At 56.5% G+C, this 18,964-nt stretch overlaps 1 protein-coding gene across 30 annotated transcripts in view; it reads right to left on the bottom strand.

Annotated features, from left to right (window-relative positions):
* The window catches only part of Lrp8 (LDL receptor related protein 8), a 73,416-nt gene extending 55,194 nt beyond the window's left edge, over nt 1-18,222 (bottom strand). For all 30 annotated transcript variants that reach the window (XM_074080065.1, XM_074080075.1, XM_074080066.1 and 27 more), the window contains exons 1-2: nt 18,086-18,222; nt 17,207-17,326 (exon numbers count right to left, since the gene is read on the bottom strand). In XM_074080065.1, coding sequence (XP_073936166.1) covers nt 17,207-17,326; nt 18,086-18,194 — 229 coding nt within the window. In that variant the 5' untranslated portion in view covers nt 18,195-18,222. The remainder of the gene's footprint in view (nt 1-17,206; nt 17,327-18,085) is intronic.
* Nucleotides 18,223-18,964: the final 742 nt, after the last annotated feature.

The raw sequence follows: 18,964 nt of genomic DNA, 5'->3' as shown, positions 1-18,964 counted from the left end.
CCACATGCAGGGCCAGAGCCCATGTGGCAGGGGAAGGGGCTGGGTGATGGAATAGCCTACCCAAGGGCAGGACCACATGAGGCCCAGTGTGCTAGAAGACCAGGGTGTCTGTGACCACCCCTTCCTTATTCTCTGGGAGTTGAGAGTACTGGGGAGCCTCCCATGGCTCCAGGTGGCCTGGTTGGTGTTGGCTGTCTTTCCCTAGCAGGCAGCTCACTGGAGGCAGGACAAGATCTGCAGAGGGAAGTAGCCAAGAGGATGCTTCCAGACTATGTTGAATGAAAGTATGCATACAATTTGAGGTTTAGGTCTTTTCGGCCTATATGAAATTTATAGCCAAAGATATAAACTATATTTACCACTCCGCATTCTGCAGATGTAATATAAACAACAATCATTAAAACATTGCCTTGAAATTCTTTATTTGTGTATAATGACCTGTGGCTTTGGTCCATTCTGAGCTCTAATTGGATGTCAACCCACATTCATGAGCCAGCTCTTGTATCCCCTTTCTGCCTTTCCAATGAAACCAAGGAGAATAGAGACAGGGGTCAGAAAACCTGGGCGGTCTTCAACAAGCCACTTGCTCTCTCTGGGCCTCAGTATCACCACTGTTTGAATGAGGAGTTAAGTCCCACTGCTCTCTATGATGCCCTTCCTGTTCTAGATCATTGCCATAAGCCCCATGACCTGGCTGTGGCTAGAGGACAGTGCTAGTAACCAGGCAGATGGTTCTGGTGAGAGATCAGCCTCTGTCCTGGGTCCCATGTTGTGGCCTGTACCTCAGGAAAGCCTGGGGATACATGGACTGGGCCTCAGCCTGGTCCTGATCACAGTAATGGCTATCTCTGGGCCAGGCCTTCAGCTGTCCACCTCACTGCACCTTTCAGTTTACAAAGCCCTTTGCATATGCCTCCTCCTTTAGTTTATACAATTGCCCTATAAGGTTCAGAGAAGAACAGGCCAGGCCCAGGTCACACAGCAAATGAGTGGACCTTTAGGCCCAGAACTGCCCAGTAGCCCAGCTGCCTCCTCTATGGACTGAGGACACAGGATCTGCAGTGGGAATTCTGAACTTACCCCTGGTAAGATGAGGGGCTGGCACTCTTTCAGTAATGTCTCTGAGCTCTCTAACAGCATGAAAGATGGGCCATGGCAATCACCCACTGGAGCAGAAGAAGCACCACACAGGGAGCCCAGGGTCTGGGCTCCAGTCCTGCCCCTCTGTACGTTGGCTCTGAGCTTGGGCAGGCCAGGGTTCCCCATCTGTCAAACAAGCAACAAGGATTCCTGCTCTCCACCCCTGGCCAGTCCATCTGTGACCACCTCCTCCACCAGGAAGGCTCCAGAGGCCCACTCTCTCTAGGCACACTGACTTGTCACACCCACACAGAAGTGTGCTCAGACAAGACAGGCAGCCCCTAGGGCATAGGCCTGCAGCACATGCACAGAGAAAGGCACACACTGCCACGTGCACACTCAGATGGGTACCACATACCGAACACACGCAGACACATATGCCACACTGCACACACTGCAGCACATGGGTCACATACCTACACATGCACAGGTGGCTTCACAGGACACGCACACACTGCAGACAAATATGCATAGATTTTCCTGCCTCTCCTGTGACAGCCAGATGGTGGGCTTCTCCCACAGGGCTACCATTTAATGCTCTAATTAATTAAAAAAAAAAAAGAATTCTAGGTACCCAAAGCTTGGGTTTCTTCCAAATGTCCCAGGCATGACCCAGCCTGAGGCCAAGGAAGACAGCAGGACTTAGGAGGAGAGGACTGCACTGCACCCAGGCCCCCACGCCACACCTGATGGGCGGAACTTTGCTAACAAGGGGGCGGGGCTAAAGACCACCTGCCTACAATATGGACCTGACCATGGTTCCCAGGGTGCCCTCACACCCCAGGATAGAAAAAGACCCCCTTGCAGCTTCCCAGACAGGCTCATCTGGCCCTGCCTACAAACCTCAGGAGATGGGGAGCGAGGTCCCAGAGGAGGCCGCTGGTTCTCAGACTGCTCTGCAGTGTGAAGGCATTGGGCTGCACATTCAGGCCCAAGCCCACCCTTACTGAGCCCTACTGTGTGCAGGGTGTACTTCAAGGTCACACACTGCAGACAAATATGCATAGATTTTCCTGCCTCTCCTGTGACAGCCAGATGGTGGGATTCTCCCACATGGAGAAAACCAAAGGGAACACATTGTGTACAAAGCCCAGTCTGCTGCGTGAGGTATGGATGAGGCAGAGCCGAGGGCCAGGGCAGAGGCCTGCCCTACATTCCCATGCCTCCAGTGAGGCAGTCTGCTCCAAGGTGAGCAGAGTTCATGCTCATCCAGGTCTCCTGGGGAGCCCCGCCTATTGTCTGGGCCACCACTAGGGTCCCAAAGGATACAGGCCAGCCGTAACTGAGCATCATTGCCTTCCAGGCCTTTCTAGGCAGGATCTTTGCTGCTGAGTGTTTGGGAAAACTCAGCAATAAATTTACCACCTCACTTATGAGCAATTTGCTGTCAGGAGCTCTGCATAAGCAGAGGCTGAATTAACAAGGCTTAATTAACATTAATGTTGTGACAGATATCAACCGGAGTCGGGAAATCCCCCATCCTCACACCCAGGGCATTGCCTGCGCTTCCCTGCTAATGTGGGAGGTGAGGGGCCCAGGGAGGGCTCTCAGGGCTGCTGGTGGGCATGATGGCGGGGAGAGGGGGGAGATTGCCTCTTTCCCAGGATTAGGAGGGACCTGGGACCTGGGACCTAGGAGCCTCTGCAAGGCCAGTCCCAAAGGGGCTCTCACACTGTCCTTCAGCCCTTGCCTGGGGCAGGCACACTGTAATTTATCATTAATGATTGCCATTATTAATATTAATGAGAGAAAGCTTCTGACCAGAAGCAACCTCAGCAGCAGCAGGAAGAGGCCAGGCCCAGTCCCCACCCACCCACCTACCTCAGCTGCATCACTCAGGCCCCAGCTGTCGCCCTGCACACAGTTTGGGTCACTGTGAAGGCCAATGACTTGTCCTGGAAGCTTAAGGGCCTTGGGCTCCCCAAGACCAGAACCACACCCTGGCATTCAGGGCGGGGGCTCCAGGCCCAAGGTCCTTAGGTCCCACTTGAGGGACCAGCTGGAGTCTTGGTGTTGAGGACCTGCCTGGGAACCACGCAGGGAGATAGACAGAGGCTATGGTGGGGCAGAGTCCACCTCCAGAAAAGCCCTGGGGCCCTCTTCAGGCTGGTACTTCTCTGCCAAGCCCACGCACCCCCAATCCCAGCCACAACCCCCTTTCAAGTCCACCACCACTTCCAACAGGATGTGACCTTGAGGAAGTCACTCATTCATTACCTTCTCTCTCTCTTTTCTCCTCTGTAATATAGGGGATAAAAACCACCTGCCTCACAGGCCAAGTGAGGACTGAGCAGGACACTGCCTGGCACAGCAGCACTCAGTACAGAGCAACCCAAAGGTTACTGCAGGGAAGACCCAGGTCTGCCAAGGGCCGCTGGGGAACTGAGCAGGTTGGTGTCTACAGGGTTGCTCTGAGGCAGCAGGGCCAGCCAGAGGTCCTGTGACAGACCTGGGACCCACAAGGCTTCTCAGGACAGACAGCAAGAACTTTCTGGAAATCTAGGCAGAACTGTCTTGCTCTGTCTCAGGAGGTGTGAGAGTCAGGCATCCATTCATTCATTCTATAAGCACTCATTGGACCTTCTGCTGGGCCCTGGGTTGGGCACTAGGGAGCAGGGGAGAACATGAGAGTCAATCCCACACTCAGAAGATGGACAAATCAACCCCAGGTCAGGCCTGCCTACCCCAGGAAAGGTGTCCAAGCCTAGAGGAAATGCAAGGACTCTTTGCCATGAAGGCCAACTTGGGCAACACTGGAGCAGCCCACTGAGGGCTGAGCTCCAGCCCACCAGACTCTGCTTGAGCCCACGATGTCCTCTGTGATCCCAAGGGCCTCCCTGTCCCCAGGTCCTCCCTATGCTGGTCCACCTTGACCACAGCTCAATACCAGTCCCAGAGCCTCTGCCCACACCCAGCACCCAGTGAGGGGTGGGCAAGAGGTGTCCTTGGTGAGGCGGCCCTGCTGGTAGCAGGAAGCAGAGGTTGGAGGGAGGGTGACTGTCTCTGGCTAGACAGGGGCAAGGGCAGCACAGCCAGCCCCAGGCAGTGGGCAGGCCCACCCCTTGCCCACTTTCCTGCTCACAGCGTCCACATGCACACCCCCTAGCAGCTCCTGGAGCGCTGGCTCTGAGGGGGCCCAGCAGCCGGACCACCAGCTGCTTCCCCCTCCCCACACAAACCCTGGCTACAAAGCACCCTCCCCCGGCTCTGCCCGCCTGCGGTGACAGCCTCTTGGCACCAGCTCTCCCCTTCCCTCCATCTGTCAGGAGTTGGTGCAGACAGACTGTGAGAACCACAAGAGGAAGTTGCAATGCTGCTTGGACCCCTCCCCTCCCCCTCCCCCACCTGCACAACCCCCCTGCCCCCACTCCCCACCAGCCCCCACCTCCTATGTCTCCCCCTCCCCTTCCATCTGTCTCCATCCTTTCCTACTGATGAGGACATTGACAGACTGGGCATGTGGAGGGAAGGAGGACTAGCCAGCCAGCAACTTGGCTTATACCCACCACAACCAGAGTAGTCAGCTATTTGTCCATGCTTCTCCCGAGCCATCACGGAGTGGGATTGAGGGCTCAGTATCCCCATCTGTACAATGGGTGTAGTAATTCCTGTTGGGCCCATCTCTCGGGGATACCATGGGCCATGAGACCACACCTGGAAGGGCCTTGTCCTCCATACAGTTTGTATGAGGCACATGGCATCTTCCTACTTGATGTGGGGACAAGGATGTCAGTGCTGCCTTCCATTCAGATTAGGGAGGCCAGAATGGGACTTGGGCAGACAGAATGCTCTGAAAAGTATCAATGGCAACAGGAGCACAGGCAGGCCCATCAGTGTTATGATTTTTACTATACTGATGGGAGGTGAACAGGGCAGGGGTGGGGAAACTGAGGCCCACAGAGGGCAGTGCCAAAGAAGGTTTTGTTAGAGGCAGATTCTACACTAGTGACCAGGCCTTCTGGCCCTCCACACAGCACCCAAATGCTCTATTATTTTTTTCCAAAATCTGGAGAAGAAACCAGTTTCTTTGTTTAAAAGCAAGCATGCCCAGCTGGCATGAGGATCCCCCTAATAGGGAAGCCCTGCTACAGACGTAGGAGAGCAGCAGCCAGAGCTCGTGGGGCACAGGGAGGCTGCCCCGTGTCCCAGGAACTGAAGGGCTTCCTGCGTTGTGGGATTTTTAGTCTAACACTGGGACAGTTCTGAGCAGACCAGGACAAGTTGGCCACCCCATGCATGAGTGACTTGGCAACACCAAAGTGCTATAAACTCACATAGTCATATTCACTGGAAAGAGCAAAAGCCTGCCCACCCCAAACTGTGAAGTGTGGCCCCAGGCACCAGAGGCCCCATGAAGTGGAGGGAAAGTTCCGCTCCAGCTGCAATCTCCATCGCAGAAGGGCCAGGTCTGACCTCAGCCACCACCTAGGTCTGCCCAAGGTATCCAGCAGGGGTTTTGGGTCCTCATCCCATTTACAGCAGGGAGCAGACGAAGCCAAAGCTCAGAGGAAGATCTTACATTGAGACAGGGGCCAATGCCCCCAGGCCAGGTGCTGGCAGGGCACAAGGCACAACCAACCTCAAAGAATGATGGATTGAAAACTCCAGGCTCCAGTCTGCACAGCGCTTCCCAAGGACTCACAGAAACACTGTGCCAGGCACAGTGCAGCCATGGAGTTGACACACTGCAACAGGCAGGGGGCACTGGGCACATGCAAGGCCCAGAGACACCCTCTACCCCCCTCAGACCCTAACCCTCCTCCACAGATGTCCCTCTACCACTGTTCCTGAGACTTCTGATCTGAACCACAGACTCACAGTATAGACACACAAGGACAAAGATAAAGGAGACGTCCTAGAAAAGGTGACTCTGGAGGTAAAGTAGGAATGGACAGCAGGGATGGGGTCTTTTGGGCAGGGCACTTCGTGGGAGAAAGAGTGTGAGGCTGCTAGTCCAGGGCATGACTGGAGCACTGTCTGGGTTTGGAGCAGTGGCTGCTGAGACTTGGGGTCGCAGAGGAGACAGGTGACATTAGGTGGTGACAGGCTTTTGAACATCGGTTAAGACCTGGTATGTAAGAGCAGTGCCACTCAAGACACTGGGCAAGGGGAGGCCAGCCTCGCCTCTCTAGGAGTTCTGGCTGCAGAGAAGAGGATGGGCAGCAGGCAGAGGGAGAGGGCAGCAGGTACTGTTGTGGGATCCAGGAAGGGTGAGGCAGTGGGGGTAGGGAAGCAGCCTGGACTGGCAGGTACTAAGTAATGGAAGAATCTAAGGGCTTGGGGACCATGACAGGTGAGGACTCAGGAAAAGGAAGAGAGGGGTTGTAATAGCTCCAGGCTCCTGACCAAGGAGAGCCCAGATCTGCTGTCTGTAGGATGTCACTTTTGTCTCCAGGCAAGGTGTATCTTCCTCACTCTCTACTTTCCAAAGCCCTGGGAGATAAGTCATGGTTACAGAAGGCAGCTGACACCACAGCACCTGAGACAGTGCATTCCACTGGCCCCACACTGAGGGTCAGAGACGTAGGGCCCCAGTGAGGATAGGCCCTGCCTGAGCTCACACAGCAAGCTAGCTGTCACAGGCCAAGCCACCCTGAGCTGGAGGCTGTGGTGGACACACAGGATAGACTTGGGGTAAGGGTGGGGGCAGTCTCTGTAAGCAAAATCTCCAGAAACAGCTTCAATCAGAAAAGGCAGGGCTGTGGGAGGTGGAGCGGGCTGACAGAAGAACTGACTTCCAACAGGAAGACAGAGCGCGCAGAAGGCTTGGAGTTCCCTGCCCCGGTACTGGGGAGTTCTGCATTGCGATGATGGTTTCTGCTTCAGCTACACACAGGGCTGCTCCTGCACAAAGATTCACAGCTCACACTCAAGGTTCCTTTAGCACACATTCACTGGGGCCTGCTCTGTGCCAGACTAGGGACAGGACCCCAGGGACAGGGCAGCGGGGGAGGGGAGGAAAACCAAAGAAGCCTATTCTCTCAGCCCTCCCCACCCCTAAGAGGTAAGGCTGGAGCATGGCAGGGGACAGAGGATGGCGATGAGTCTGTCCCTTCAACCCTGACTGCCACACACAGGTGTGTGTCTGCCCTCTTTTTGGGCCTGTCTGGGGGCAGGGCCAAACACATGAAACCTCTTCCTATACCCCACCCCTTTCAGATGTCCCAGAGGCTCTGGGCTCATTTCTGAATGAGGTCCTGCAAGGACTTTCCCTAATTAAACTGGGCCAGCAAGTTCCTTCCTGGGGCCACAGGAGAGAAGGAGAGACAAAGGAACTTTTTGGGGGCTCCTGGCTCCTCCCATCCCACCCAGCAGCACAGCAGTCCGGCACAGGAGTGGGGGTCCCTGAAGGACAGATGGGAGCCATAGTTTCACAGAACATCAAAACAAGGCTCAGTGGTCTTGGACTGCACACATGGCTTGTGTGCAGGCGCTGCTCAGTGCTTCCAGTAATCAAGCCCCCCATCATTTGGAGGGGAGTGCTCCATGGCCGCTCTCACAGATGAGAGGTGAGGTAACTTGCCTAAGGTCCTGCAGCTGGGAAGTGGTAAGAGATGGACTTGACCTCTCACCAATGAGGTGGGGGCCCTGGAGATTTTCAAATCTATGGCTCCCAACTGGCCACACACCAAGCAGAGATTGGGAGTCATGCCAGGAAAGGCACTGGGGGCAAAGTTCAAACACTGCCCAAGGTGGCTCAAAGACTGAAGTAATCCTAACTCTCTTCCCATAAGGGAGACCGAGCCCCAGGGAGGGCCAGGTCACACAGTAAGTTGGGGACAAGGTGGTTTCCTGGTTCTGAGGTGTGGGGCTAAGAACCTAGAGGGCAACTGGCACGGTAGTTCTGGTCACCAACAGCAACAAAAGCTCAGGCCTTACCACGTAACTCAAGGGTGGGCAAGCCCAAGAGAGAGGGAGGGCACGACCTCCAGGAGAGGAGGTGGCAAAGAACAGGGGATTCAGACCACACAAGCTAGCAGATGCTGTTCAGTTTGCTCCAATTCACGGTGCAGGTGAAGGAAGGATGGGCTCGGGGGGACCACACATGGCAGGCTGAGGGGGTTTCCGGTACTTTACACAGGTCAGGAATTACTTAGTCCCCGAGCTGGACAGAGTCTGGGATTCAGACTCAAGGGATTTGCCCCAGACCTCCCAACCAGGAAGCAGAAGGCCTGCAGCTGGAACCTGGATCTGGCTGACACTGGAGAGGCCATGCTAGCCCTGCATCACTTGGTCCCCCACCAGAGAAGCAGGCACAGTAGTGGCAGGCGGGGAGGGGGAGTAGGAGGGAGACAAAAGAGCATCTCATGGCTAGCCAGTATAAATTCTGCTCCAACTGGCTCATAATGAGTAGACGTAGACTCTAATAAACAGTTTGCGTGTACAGTTCAAGCCATGTCCCCTGTGAGGGGTGAGGACATGACCCCTGCCTCCTGCTTCTAACCTTGGGCCTCCTAGGCCTCAGGGGACAGGCAGCAGCAACTTGGAGCTCCACGCTTGGGGCCTGGCCATGGTGGACTCCACCTACCGTGAACACCTGGGCTGTCAGGAGAAAACAACAGAATCCCAGAGAATTAAGGCTGAGAGGGGCCTAGAGATTCCCAATTCCCAATGAGTAGAGACCCAGAGGGGCAAGGACCTGCCAAATGGCCATTCAGCAAGGTAGGAGCAGAGGTGGGCCTGTGACCCAGGCCACAACTGTTTATAACAACCTCAGCTCCTGGTGAGGGACCAGATAGCAAGCTGCAGGCCTGGGGAGAGAGGCAGCCATGGCAGGGGGGCAGGCTGGGAACAGAAACTTCTGGCACCTCTCCAGCTACAAATAATTCCCTGCACAACAGCCTGATGAGGGGCTTTGGCTTGTTTTCGGCCGGCTTGGTGGGTGTGGAAGGAAGAGTGTCACCTTGGCTCCATGGCCTCCATGTGTCCAGAATGGGCACTTTCCTTCTTGTACACACCCCCAAGCACATGCACGGCACACATGCCCATGGCCAAGAAGAGGCTCTGAGGATGATGGGGCAGCAGATGGCAGCTCAGAGTCCAGGAAGTGGGGGAGCTGAGGACTGCTGGCTTGAATGTCCCTGGATTCAGGCCATCAGGAAAACCCACCTATGCAACTATGCAGCCAGGCAGCTTAACCTGCGCTTGATGGGGCCTCCTGCCTCTCATCAGCTGCCATGTCTCTAATGTCAATCTAGACCCACTGTGAACCAGCTCCAGGGGCCACCCAGGAGGCAGCTGCCCTGGGGCCCCACTGTAGTCAGGAGTCAAAGAGACAATTCCTATAGCCTCTCCCAACCCGAGGCACTACTGCTGCCCAGGCAGCCAAGTCCCCACCAGCCAGCTGACCTGCATCTCTCCTGCTGCTGTTTCAGCAGCTGCCCTCTTGCTGTGTCCTTGGAGGAGCAGAGGGAAGTGGCTGATGGTCTTGTCTGGTGTTCCCTGCTTAGAAATCATGGGCTCAGGAAGGGGGTGGGAAGGCTTGTCCCCAGAGCCAGACTCTGGGTTCTCAGCCTGCATACCTCCCTGCTGCATACCCTGTTTTCCTCCATCACTACACAGCATCCACCAACCAGCAACACCAGAAGGAGGCAGAATGGAAAATGGTCAGAGGAACCTGGGCCTCAGGGCTGAGTTCTCAAAGTGGACCTTAAAAAGCCCAGCTGCCCTCTGTCTGCCTGCCCATCGTGCCAGCCACATGCCCCCAGCCCTCTCCAGGTGATAAGGGACCCCAAGGGCACACGTTACCCAGCCCACAGCAGCAGTGAATGCAGGTGGAACAGAAGTTCAGATAGGGGAAGCCACTTGCCCAGGTCACACAGCAAGTCACAGGAGCAGAGAGCGATCACTGCAATGCTGTGAGGTAGACAGGTTCCACTATGTGTCGAAAAGAATGGACACACAGTTTTGTTCTCTTCTGTTTTTTTGGTGGGGTGAGAAGTCCTTGGGACCAGAACACAGTTGCCTGTTCTCATTGCTTTGCTTTGTGTGGCCTAGATATGGCTACTTTGTCTATGCCATGGGGCTGGGACAAGGTGACCCTGTGTTCAGGGAACGGGAGGTCCTTTGAGCTGGCTACCTCACAGGGCACACAGCATAGCGGGTGTTGTCAAGAGATGGGAAAAATATCTAGAGAATAACATGGCAATGATGAAAATACACACGCTCAGAAATTCCTTCCCTAAGAATTATCTTTTTTGTTTGATTTGGATTTGCCTTTTTTTTTCCCCAAAACAGGGTCTCACTATGTAGCCCAGGCTGGCCTTGATCTCATGATCCTCCTGCCTCAGCTTCCCCCAATGCTGGGATTACAGACATGTACCACTACACCAGACTTAAATTAATCTTTTTTTAATTTTTAAGGGTTTTTGGCAGTGCTGGGGGTTGAACCCAGGGCTTCGTGCATGCTCGGCAAGTGCTCTACCACTGAGCTGCTGTCTTAGCCCTACTATTTGTTTTTATTGTAAGGATGAAGTTACGTGCATATAACCAGAAAATTAGTAAGGCCAATCAATTGGAGCAAGTTTCAGTTCCAGAATTACCAGTAACTGGGCAAGTCTCGTGACTGCCCCGAGCCTCAGCTTCCTCATCAGGAAAAAGGTGGTAATATTTGACTTTGGCTCCACATGCCTCCCAGGCACATCCCTGTGAGATACAAATTGGTAAAGGCCATGCTGGTTGTAACAGGCTGATGGCCGGAAACTGAAGTAGTCTCCAGAGTGGCAGGGATGAGGTGGCCACAAGACCACTCTCATGAACTCCCAGCTTAGCAGCTCCTCATGGAGGCTTGGGCTATCTACCCTGCCACGCTCCACAGGCAGGTGTGTGGAAGCAGTGAAAGGTCATGGGAGCTGCTTAGATCTCACCGGGGGACTCTCCGAGGCATATGAGGACATTCGAGGGGCCTGACAGTACCCTGGGTTCTGCATACTCAAAGTGGCCAGGCCCAGCTTTCCAGCCCATGGGCACACAGAGTTCAGGAGGAGCACAGTGGCGAGGAGCTCACAGGTGGGTCTGCTCAGCCTTCCCCAAAGGCCCTCAGCATTCTCCTGAGGATGCCATAGAACATCTTAAAAAGGAAAGTAACCAGGGTTGCAGGGCTGGTAATTAAAAGGGCTGCCACAGGTGGGGAAGGGGTGCTGCTGATGCCTTAGGGCACCCCAGGGGCCAGTGCTCTTCAGAAAGGAGCCGACACATCCACCAGCAGAGGCTAGCAGAGGGACATCTGGGGCGCCTGAGGAGGCGTGGCACACCCATGTGCCACACACTTTGTTGCGACTGCCATGTGTCAAGTCTTCCTTTCACCTGCATCAGACTTTGCAGGCAGACAGGTGTGGCCCAATCCTACCCTTGACCAGTCAGGTCACCTGGGCAAACAAATGGCTTTAGCTCTCAGCTGTTTTCTTTGTGAAATGCAGTTACCACACTTCAAGGCCCCCAGCAGTGAGCATGACAGAAACACATATGACTTCTCAGCCATCCAGGGAGGCAGGCAGGGCCTGGGCAGGCAGTGGTGAGCCTGAGGTTACTGCACTGGAGCCCAAAGCTCCATGCTTCAGGAGGCAAGTCTGCCTGTGAACACCTCACTGCCAGATTCAGGAAGGATCAGAAGGAGCAGGCAGTGTTTGGAGGAGACAGTGCTCACTGTTCTGCCTCTTCCTGCTCAGAAACTGAGTACCCTAGTTCCAAGAATGGGCCCCTGCTGACACCTGGAGCCAGTTCTGGCAACCCAGGCCCTGAGTTTCATCCTCTGCAGCCTGGGGCTGGAAGGTCTGCAGGGTGAGCACTAGGAAGCCTGGTGCCGGGAGGCAGACAAGGTCCTGTGACCGCAGAGGATGGTGCTGGAATGACACTCCCTGGGTCAGTTTCCCTTTCAGGGTAGCATGGCCAATAGGAGCCTTTAGAAATTTTAAAGGGTCATACCATGGAAGGCCAGGACAGGGAGCCTTATGTGGGGGCTCTGTGGGGGCTCTAGAGAGCCAGAAACATATAGCCCAGGGAGATACTGCTGAGCACTCCACCCTCTGACCCCATCAGGGTGGACAAAGCTCAGAGGGGAAGCATGGGAAAAGGTCAGGGCTCCATACTCAGACCTGGGCAAACCCAACACCACTGGCTGAATCACTTGTCCTCTCTGAATCTCCATTTCATTACCTTTAAAATGGGAAGAAGAAAATGGCCCTTACTTGGCTGTGAGTAGCAAAGCTAAAGAAAGCAAACTGCCCATTGTGGTCCTGGGTGAGTCCGCAGCCAATACCTTGTTAGAATTCCCTGGAGGGAACTACTTATTTTGGAATCCCAGTGCCCAACACAAACAAGGCTGACAGAGTGAAGGACCTGAGGCTGAAGGGAGCTCAGGGGCTGGACAGATGGAGGACAGGGTGGGGAAAGGTAACCTGGGGGAGGTGGCACCTGTGCCAGGCCTTCAGAGAGTGGGTGGCCTGGATATGTGGGTTTTTTCAAAACAGGTGTTAACCAGACTGCTCAGAGCTGGGGTCCCAGGCCTGGCCCCAGAGCCTCCATAATACAGCCCAATGCCTTCCCCCAGCTTCAGGTCTGGCTTCCTGGAACAATGTTGGCCTGGGGACATAACCACGCTCCCTGAGGCCAGGAAAGGTCCACTTGGTTTCATCCTGAGGGCACCTGCTCCGTCAGCCCCTGGGTTCTCACTATCTTCCCTCTCTCTGTAGGGGTCCTTGCCTGGCTTCACCGGCTACCAGCATTCCCCCAAGGAAGGAGGCTGTCAAGTCAGCCACCTGCAGGCAACTGTGGAGAAAGAAGTCAAACAGCCCTGAGCCAACTGCAGCTGGGAGTCCCCAGCAGGCCTCGGAAAACTAGCAGCTCCCAGAGGTGCCTCTGGCCCAGTAAGGCCCTGAAGGGCCTTCAGCAAACACCTCCACAGCCTGCTGGGACCAGCCCAGGGGAACGGGCCTGGGCCTAGAAACACAGGAAGCTTGGGGCCCTCTGGCAGAGCTATGGCAGCTCGAAGCACAGCCAGGAGGAAGAGAACAAGAGGCCAAAACTGCCCTTTCTAGGGCCCCAGGCTACTAGGTTGGTCATTGTGACCAACCAGGCCTATTGGACTCATTTTTCCCAGCCCTTCCCTGGACCTGCTCTCAGAGCTGAGTGGCCTTGAGGTCACCTCCATAGTGGCTGGGCAACCCCCTGACCGAGTCCAACGACCCCAGCAGGAACCTTCAGAATCACATGGCTAAGCAGATGGGGTGAGGTAGCAGCAGCTCTGGGGTGGCCTGCAGGGGTGGCACCCTCCACAGTCAGGTGCCCAGGGCCCTGAGTAAAACCCCTCCCACCAAGACTCCTCCCCCCCCCAGCACTCATCACCCCCTCCAGCTCACCAAGCACATGATCTCATGTAATCCTCACACCTCTGAGAAGGAAGGACTATTATCACCTGCCATTTGGTCAGAGGTACAGCTAGGGGAACAGGGATAAAGCCAGGTATGTCTGATCCAGGGCTGCACTGAGCTGAGATTTCAACTCTTGTATCTCAGCCAGGGAGAAAGGGGCTGTCAGGGAAGACTTCCTGGAGGAGTGACATCTGCACTGAATCTTCTAAGATGACAAAAGAATGTAGCCATCGAGGGAGCAAAAAGAGAAGGAGGTCCCTGCTCCTCCCCAGCCCTATGGGAAGATTTCCCATGTACATAACCGAGAATGGAGGGACAGCTGCCCTGCGGGGCACGTGAGGAAGCTGGTACTCAAGTCAGCACACACTCCACATTATGCATGTGCATTCACAGCCCAGCAATTGCACTTCACTTTCGGAGCCCGGGCCAGGTCCTTCCTGCTATGGACCTTCACAGGCTGGAAACAATGCAGGTACTCACAGGGTCGCCCAATTTTACAGCCCAGAGGAGCTGTGTATGAGACCTCAGCTCCATGCACGGCCGCAGCAAGTTACCCAGCGTTGTCGTGGTTGTCACTCTGGGAGCAAAGGCCTGGCCAGAGACCAGAGTCACCACCTCTACCTCCAGACACCAGGGAGCAACAGGAAACCAAGGCTTAGGGACCAGCTGGCCTACGTGTCCCAGGTCCACAGCCAGCCAGGAATCCCACCCTACTTCCCTTGGCTGGGCCTCCCCTGGGCTTCCTTGGGCCTGGCCCTCCAGCTCCCAGCTCCTTCCTCCACTTTGAAGGTCCTCTGAACTGGAAACTGAAGCCACATGAGCTCTTCCTTCCCCCACTCCACCAGCTCTGTGTCTCCAAAGGGCCCGGTGCCCCTCGCTGTGACTCAGGATCAAGACTTAAAAGGGCTCGGTTTGAGTTCCAGGTCCAACCCTGAGGAGCTGTGTGACCTTGGGAGAGTCACTTCACCTCTCTGCACCTTGGTGTCTTCTGTAACAAAGGGACCTATTTTTAAATGGGGGAATGGTATTAGCTACCATCTTTCAGGGCCTACCTCAGTGGTCCCCTCTTCCGGGAAGCCTTTCTTGGCCTCAACACAAAAGCTTCCTCCTTCCCACCTCAGTCAGCCTCTTAGTATTCAGGGGCTGTGTTCTGGCCCTTTCAGAGCTAGAACTCACTTTGCCTCACACAGACATTATTTACTAATCCCAACCCCTATCTTGCAGCCCAGAGGGGTACAGAGGTTGGAGGGTGTCAGCCCCCTTTGCAGATAGGGCTCAGTAGAGGGTGACAGGGGTAGGTGGAGGCTGCTCAGGGAGGAGCCAGAAGTCTGGCGGGGAGAAAGTGATGCTGGGTCTGGGAAGGTGGCCCAGAACAAGAGGATCCTCAATGGTGAAGGAGGATTTCTACAGCGCTCACATTACCTTCTCCTGCCAGTGCTGTGAGAAGCCTTCCTCCGCCTGCAAGGTGTGTAACGCAGGATGAAGGGAAAGCCACCACTTTGGGCAGATGAGGATGTGCAACTAACACCTGGTGCAACCACCATCCTTTCCACTGGAAGCTCTTGATATTGACATTGCTTTCTGACTGTGCCTGACTCCACTCCACCCTTCTCAGAACCAAAACAGGAACCCAGGCTGGCCACCAGATCTCCTGCAGCCCCAACTGGGGTCACCCAGCCTCCCAGCTGCTTCTCTGTCTTGGTCAGAACCTCACACAGAGATGAAAAGCAACATGTCCAACGTTTAGAGTACAGCTTTCCAGCTCCTAGATCCTTACACACCACACTCCCCACAGCAGCAGACAGTGTCCTGAGCTAGGAGGCAGGCAGAAAGCCTGACCAAATTTTGTAATCCTGAACTGTGTGACCTTGGACAAATCACTCAACCTTTCTGAGCTTTATCTATAAAGCAGGATGATAAGAAAAGCTGCCGCTCTGAATTCACAGCCACCCTAGGGAGAGCGATATAATAAAGCGCCTGGGAGGGGTTGGAGTTGTAGCTCAGAGGTAGAGTAACTTGTCCAGTAGGCACAATGCCTGGGGTTCAATTCCTAGCGACCCCCACCCCCATAAAAAAAGGACCAAAGAGATAAGGTATGACCAGCACCCCATCCTCAGCACCCTCTTCTAAGGGTTCCAGAATAACAGCTCCACTCACTCTGATATTTTACCCAATCATTTTTCACAACTTCAATAGAACTGGGGGAGCTGTCATCACTAGACTAAGACCTCTGGAGGGAATAAAGTTCAGGCTCCTACTTAGCAACTCAGTAGCCATGAAGCCAGTAACTTCACCCCTGAGTGCCTCAGTGTTTCCATCTGTACAACAGGACTGTCATGAAGAGTAAAGGAATTTGTGTAAGATAAGCTCTTACCACAATGCTGGGCAGTTAGTGGACAAAACATGTCTCATTATTTCCGGGGGCCCTTCTAGAATTAGTCCTCCAAACAGTCCTGTGAGGTTGCCAGGTCAGCAATTATTAGCCCAAGTGGCCAGTGTGGGAAACTGGGGCAGGAGAGAACAATGTTGCCCAAGTCAGAGTCCACTCCGGGTTAGGACAGAGTGAATAACAAGGCTGACCGGCAAACAGTCAAAAGAACTCAAGGACTCTGGAGATAGTGTGCTCTTCGAGTGTCCCCCTACCCCACTACCCTTCCTGCGCACTGTGGGTCTGCCCACCTGGCGCCCTCCTCTCTAAAACCCTGGACTCAAAGACTGGCGGACTGGTCTGATCTGAGTGCGTAGTACCAGCGCGCAGCAGGCCTAAGTAACAACAAATGAATGACTGCCTGGGTCTGTCTCTAGAACCGCCCCGTTTTTTCCGTTCCTGGAACCAAGTTTCTCCCACCGCGGCGACCGCCTAACTCCCTTCCGCTCTCACAGATCCCCGAAAACCCCGCGCACCCGAGAAGGAACTTCAGAATCAGTCGTGCTCGCGGTGTGCAAACAACCACGCTCAGCAAAGGCAGCCCGGGGCACCTAGGGCCCCTTCCAGGAAACAAACTTCCTCCTGGTCCCCTCCTTCCTGGTGGCCCCATGACTCACACCCAGGCCGGGCTGGCAGAAGAGGGCGGTCGCAAGGATGGCTCAGAAAGGTCTTCACCGTGACTCGACAGAAAAGCAGCGGGCGATGGCGCCCGGCCTGCACCTACCACCCGGAGGATGCACGCGCTGCCCTGCCCGGCCCTTAAGCCCAGGGCGCTGGGACACTACACATCCGCCCGCTCCACGATTGGTGGCTCTGGCCACCGAAGCCGATGGGGTGGTCCTTGCCCAGCCAATCAGGGGCCCCGGGGAGCCCATTCATTCACAAAAAAACAAGCAGGAAAAAGAGTGCGGCGCGGCCTGAAGCTGCGTGGAACTTTGCAACGCGCGCGCTCCGTGGGACCGGGCGGGAACCCAGGAGCGCGGGACGGCTGGAAAGTGGTCGCGTGCAGGGACTACCGCGTCCCCGCCCACAGTTCCGGCGCCTAGGCGTGGCGCACCCCCGCCACACTGCCCTGGGCTCCGCCGCAGGCTCCACCAGGACCCGCCTGCACCCCTGCTTTGGTCGGTCCCTAAAAGCCACCCCGCCCGAAGGGAGGCGGCGAGGATGGAGCAGGTGGCCCTGTGGCGGATGGAGCCACGTGGGCATAGAGTATGGCGCCCCCCACCGTTTCGTCCCTCCTCGGGTCTGAGCGCCCCGGCTGGCCACTCACGGCAGTCGTCCTCGTCACTGTTGTCCGAGCAGTCGTTGTCCTCGTCGCACCTCCACACGAAGGGGATGCAGCGGTCGTTCCGACACCGGAACTGGTCCTTTGTGCACTCCTGGATCGGCTCTGCGGGAGGAGAGGAGGATCGTGAGCGCCGCCGGCTGCCTCCAGTGCTCCCCACCACGCAGCCCTGGGCGCGGAGGAATCCTCTGGGGCGAAGAAAGGCGATGCCGAAGACGCAGGGCTTCACGCACCCTCGATCCAGAAAGAGGGTAGGATGCCATGGGTTCCTTGGATATTGGGCCACTTGGTGGCACGGCGAGACCAGGCACATACGTACAGCCGGTGTCACACGACTGGGATACACCCTCCATTCAGACACAGCCGCACACTTGGCCCATAGTCAGATCCACGCAGACACAGCCCACACGGAGCCCCTGCACACGCGCGACCCATGCACTGGGCGCACAGGCTCTGCCCCCTCTGCATCAGCCACTCTCTTCCGCGCGCAGGGATCCCCGGAAACGCATTGTCAGGAGGGGAGCTGCTGGGCTCCCCTCATGGTCGCGACTGAGCGCCAGTAGCAAGTAAATCCCAAGGGCGAGAATCGCACAGCTCACCCGAAACCATCAATAAGCGCCCCCTGCAAAGTTCACCGCCGATCAGGTCCCCGCTGCGCCCATCCCCCACGAGCGGATGCCCGGTGGGCAGAGCTCTCCGCACAGGGAGCCGTGGCTCGGGGGGTCTCAGGCAAATTCAGGAATATTTGGATCCCAAGGATCCTGTCCCGGCCGGGTGCCTTGCCGCAACCCGCCCTCCCAACCTGGCCGTCAGGCCGCGCTTTGTTGGCGGCTCAGAGCCGGGCCCCGGAACCTCCAAACGCACCGTTGCCGCCGGGCAGCGGATCCGCCGCCGCCGTGAGATGCTGAAGCAGCAGCAGCAGGAGCAGCAGCATCGCCAGCGGCCGGAGCGCGCCCCGTTCCGGGCGGCCCATGGCGGGCCGGGGGCTCCGGCCGCCGCGCCCCGCGCCCCCTGCGCCGCTGCCGCCGCCGAGCCTCAGCCTGCCGAGTCCTCGCCTCGGCGCCGGGGCTGCCGCTGCCCCCGCCGCCGCCGCCGCCGCCGCTGCCGCCCGTCCGGGCTCCTCGGCTGCATTTCAAGCAGGTTCGGTGACGCTCGGCGGCGGGGCGGGCTCAGGCTGGGCGCGCTCGGGCTGGGCGCGCGGCCCCGGCCCTGGGCGGCCGCCGCCGGCGCGCGCGCTCCCTCCCGCCGCCGCCTCCGCGCGACGCTCCTCCCGCGGCCGCCGCCGCCTCTCGCTCTTCCCTCCTCCCTCCTGTCCTTGGTCCCCTCCTCGCTCGACTGGCACTCCACGACCCCACTCTGGGCCCCCTCGAGTGCTGGGCGCTGCAGATGCAGGGATGAGCCAGGAGAGGCCCTTGCCCCTGAAAGAAGCAGGTCCAGGGAAAGCAACACAGGCTTCTGGGAGGAGGTGACAGGACGATCTGCGATCTGCGGCAGAGGGATGCTGAGGAGAGCTGGAGCGGGAGGGACAATGATATTCCAGGCACAGGCCTGTACCGCGTACGGTGGAGGACTAGGCACTGAGATGTCCGTGATCAAGGAGTAGCTGGGGGTGCCGGGCATGACCTATGCACCTGTCATCAGCTCCTGACACGTAGCTGCTTTCAGTGGCCATGTGCATCTATGTATGCAGCACGTTCATGTGATCTCAGCCAGAGTGTGAGGCACTTGACTTGGACCCGGTGC

The sequence above is a fragment of the Castor canadensis genome, chromosome 7 (assembly GCF_047511655.1).
Source record: "Castor canadensis chromosome 7, mCasCan1.hap1v2, whole genome shotgun sequence".
Lineage (NCBI taxonomy): Eukaryota > Metazoa > Chordata > Mammalia > Rodentia > Castoridae > Castor > Castor canadensis.
Note: the sequence above shows the minus strand (reverse complement) of the source record. Positions and strands in the feature narration are given on the sequence as shown.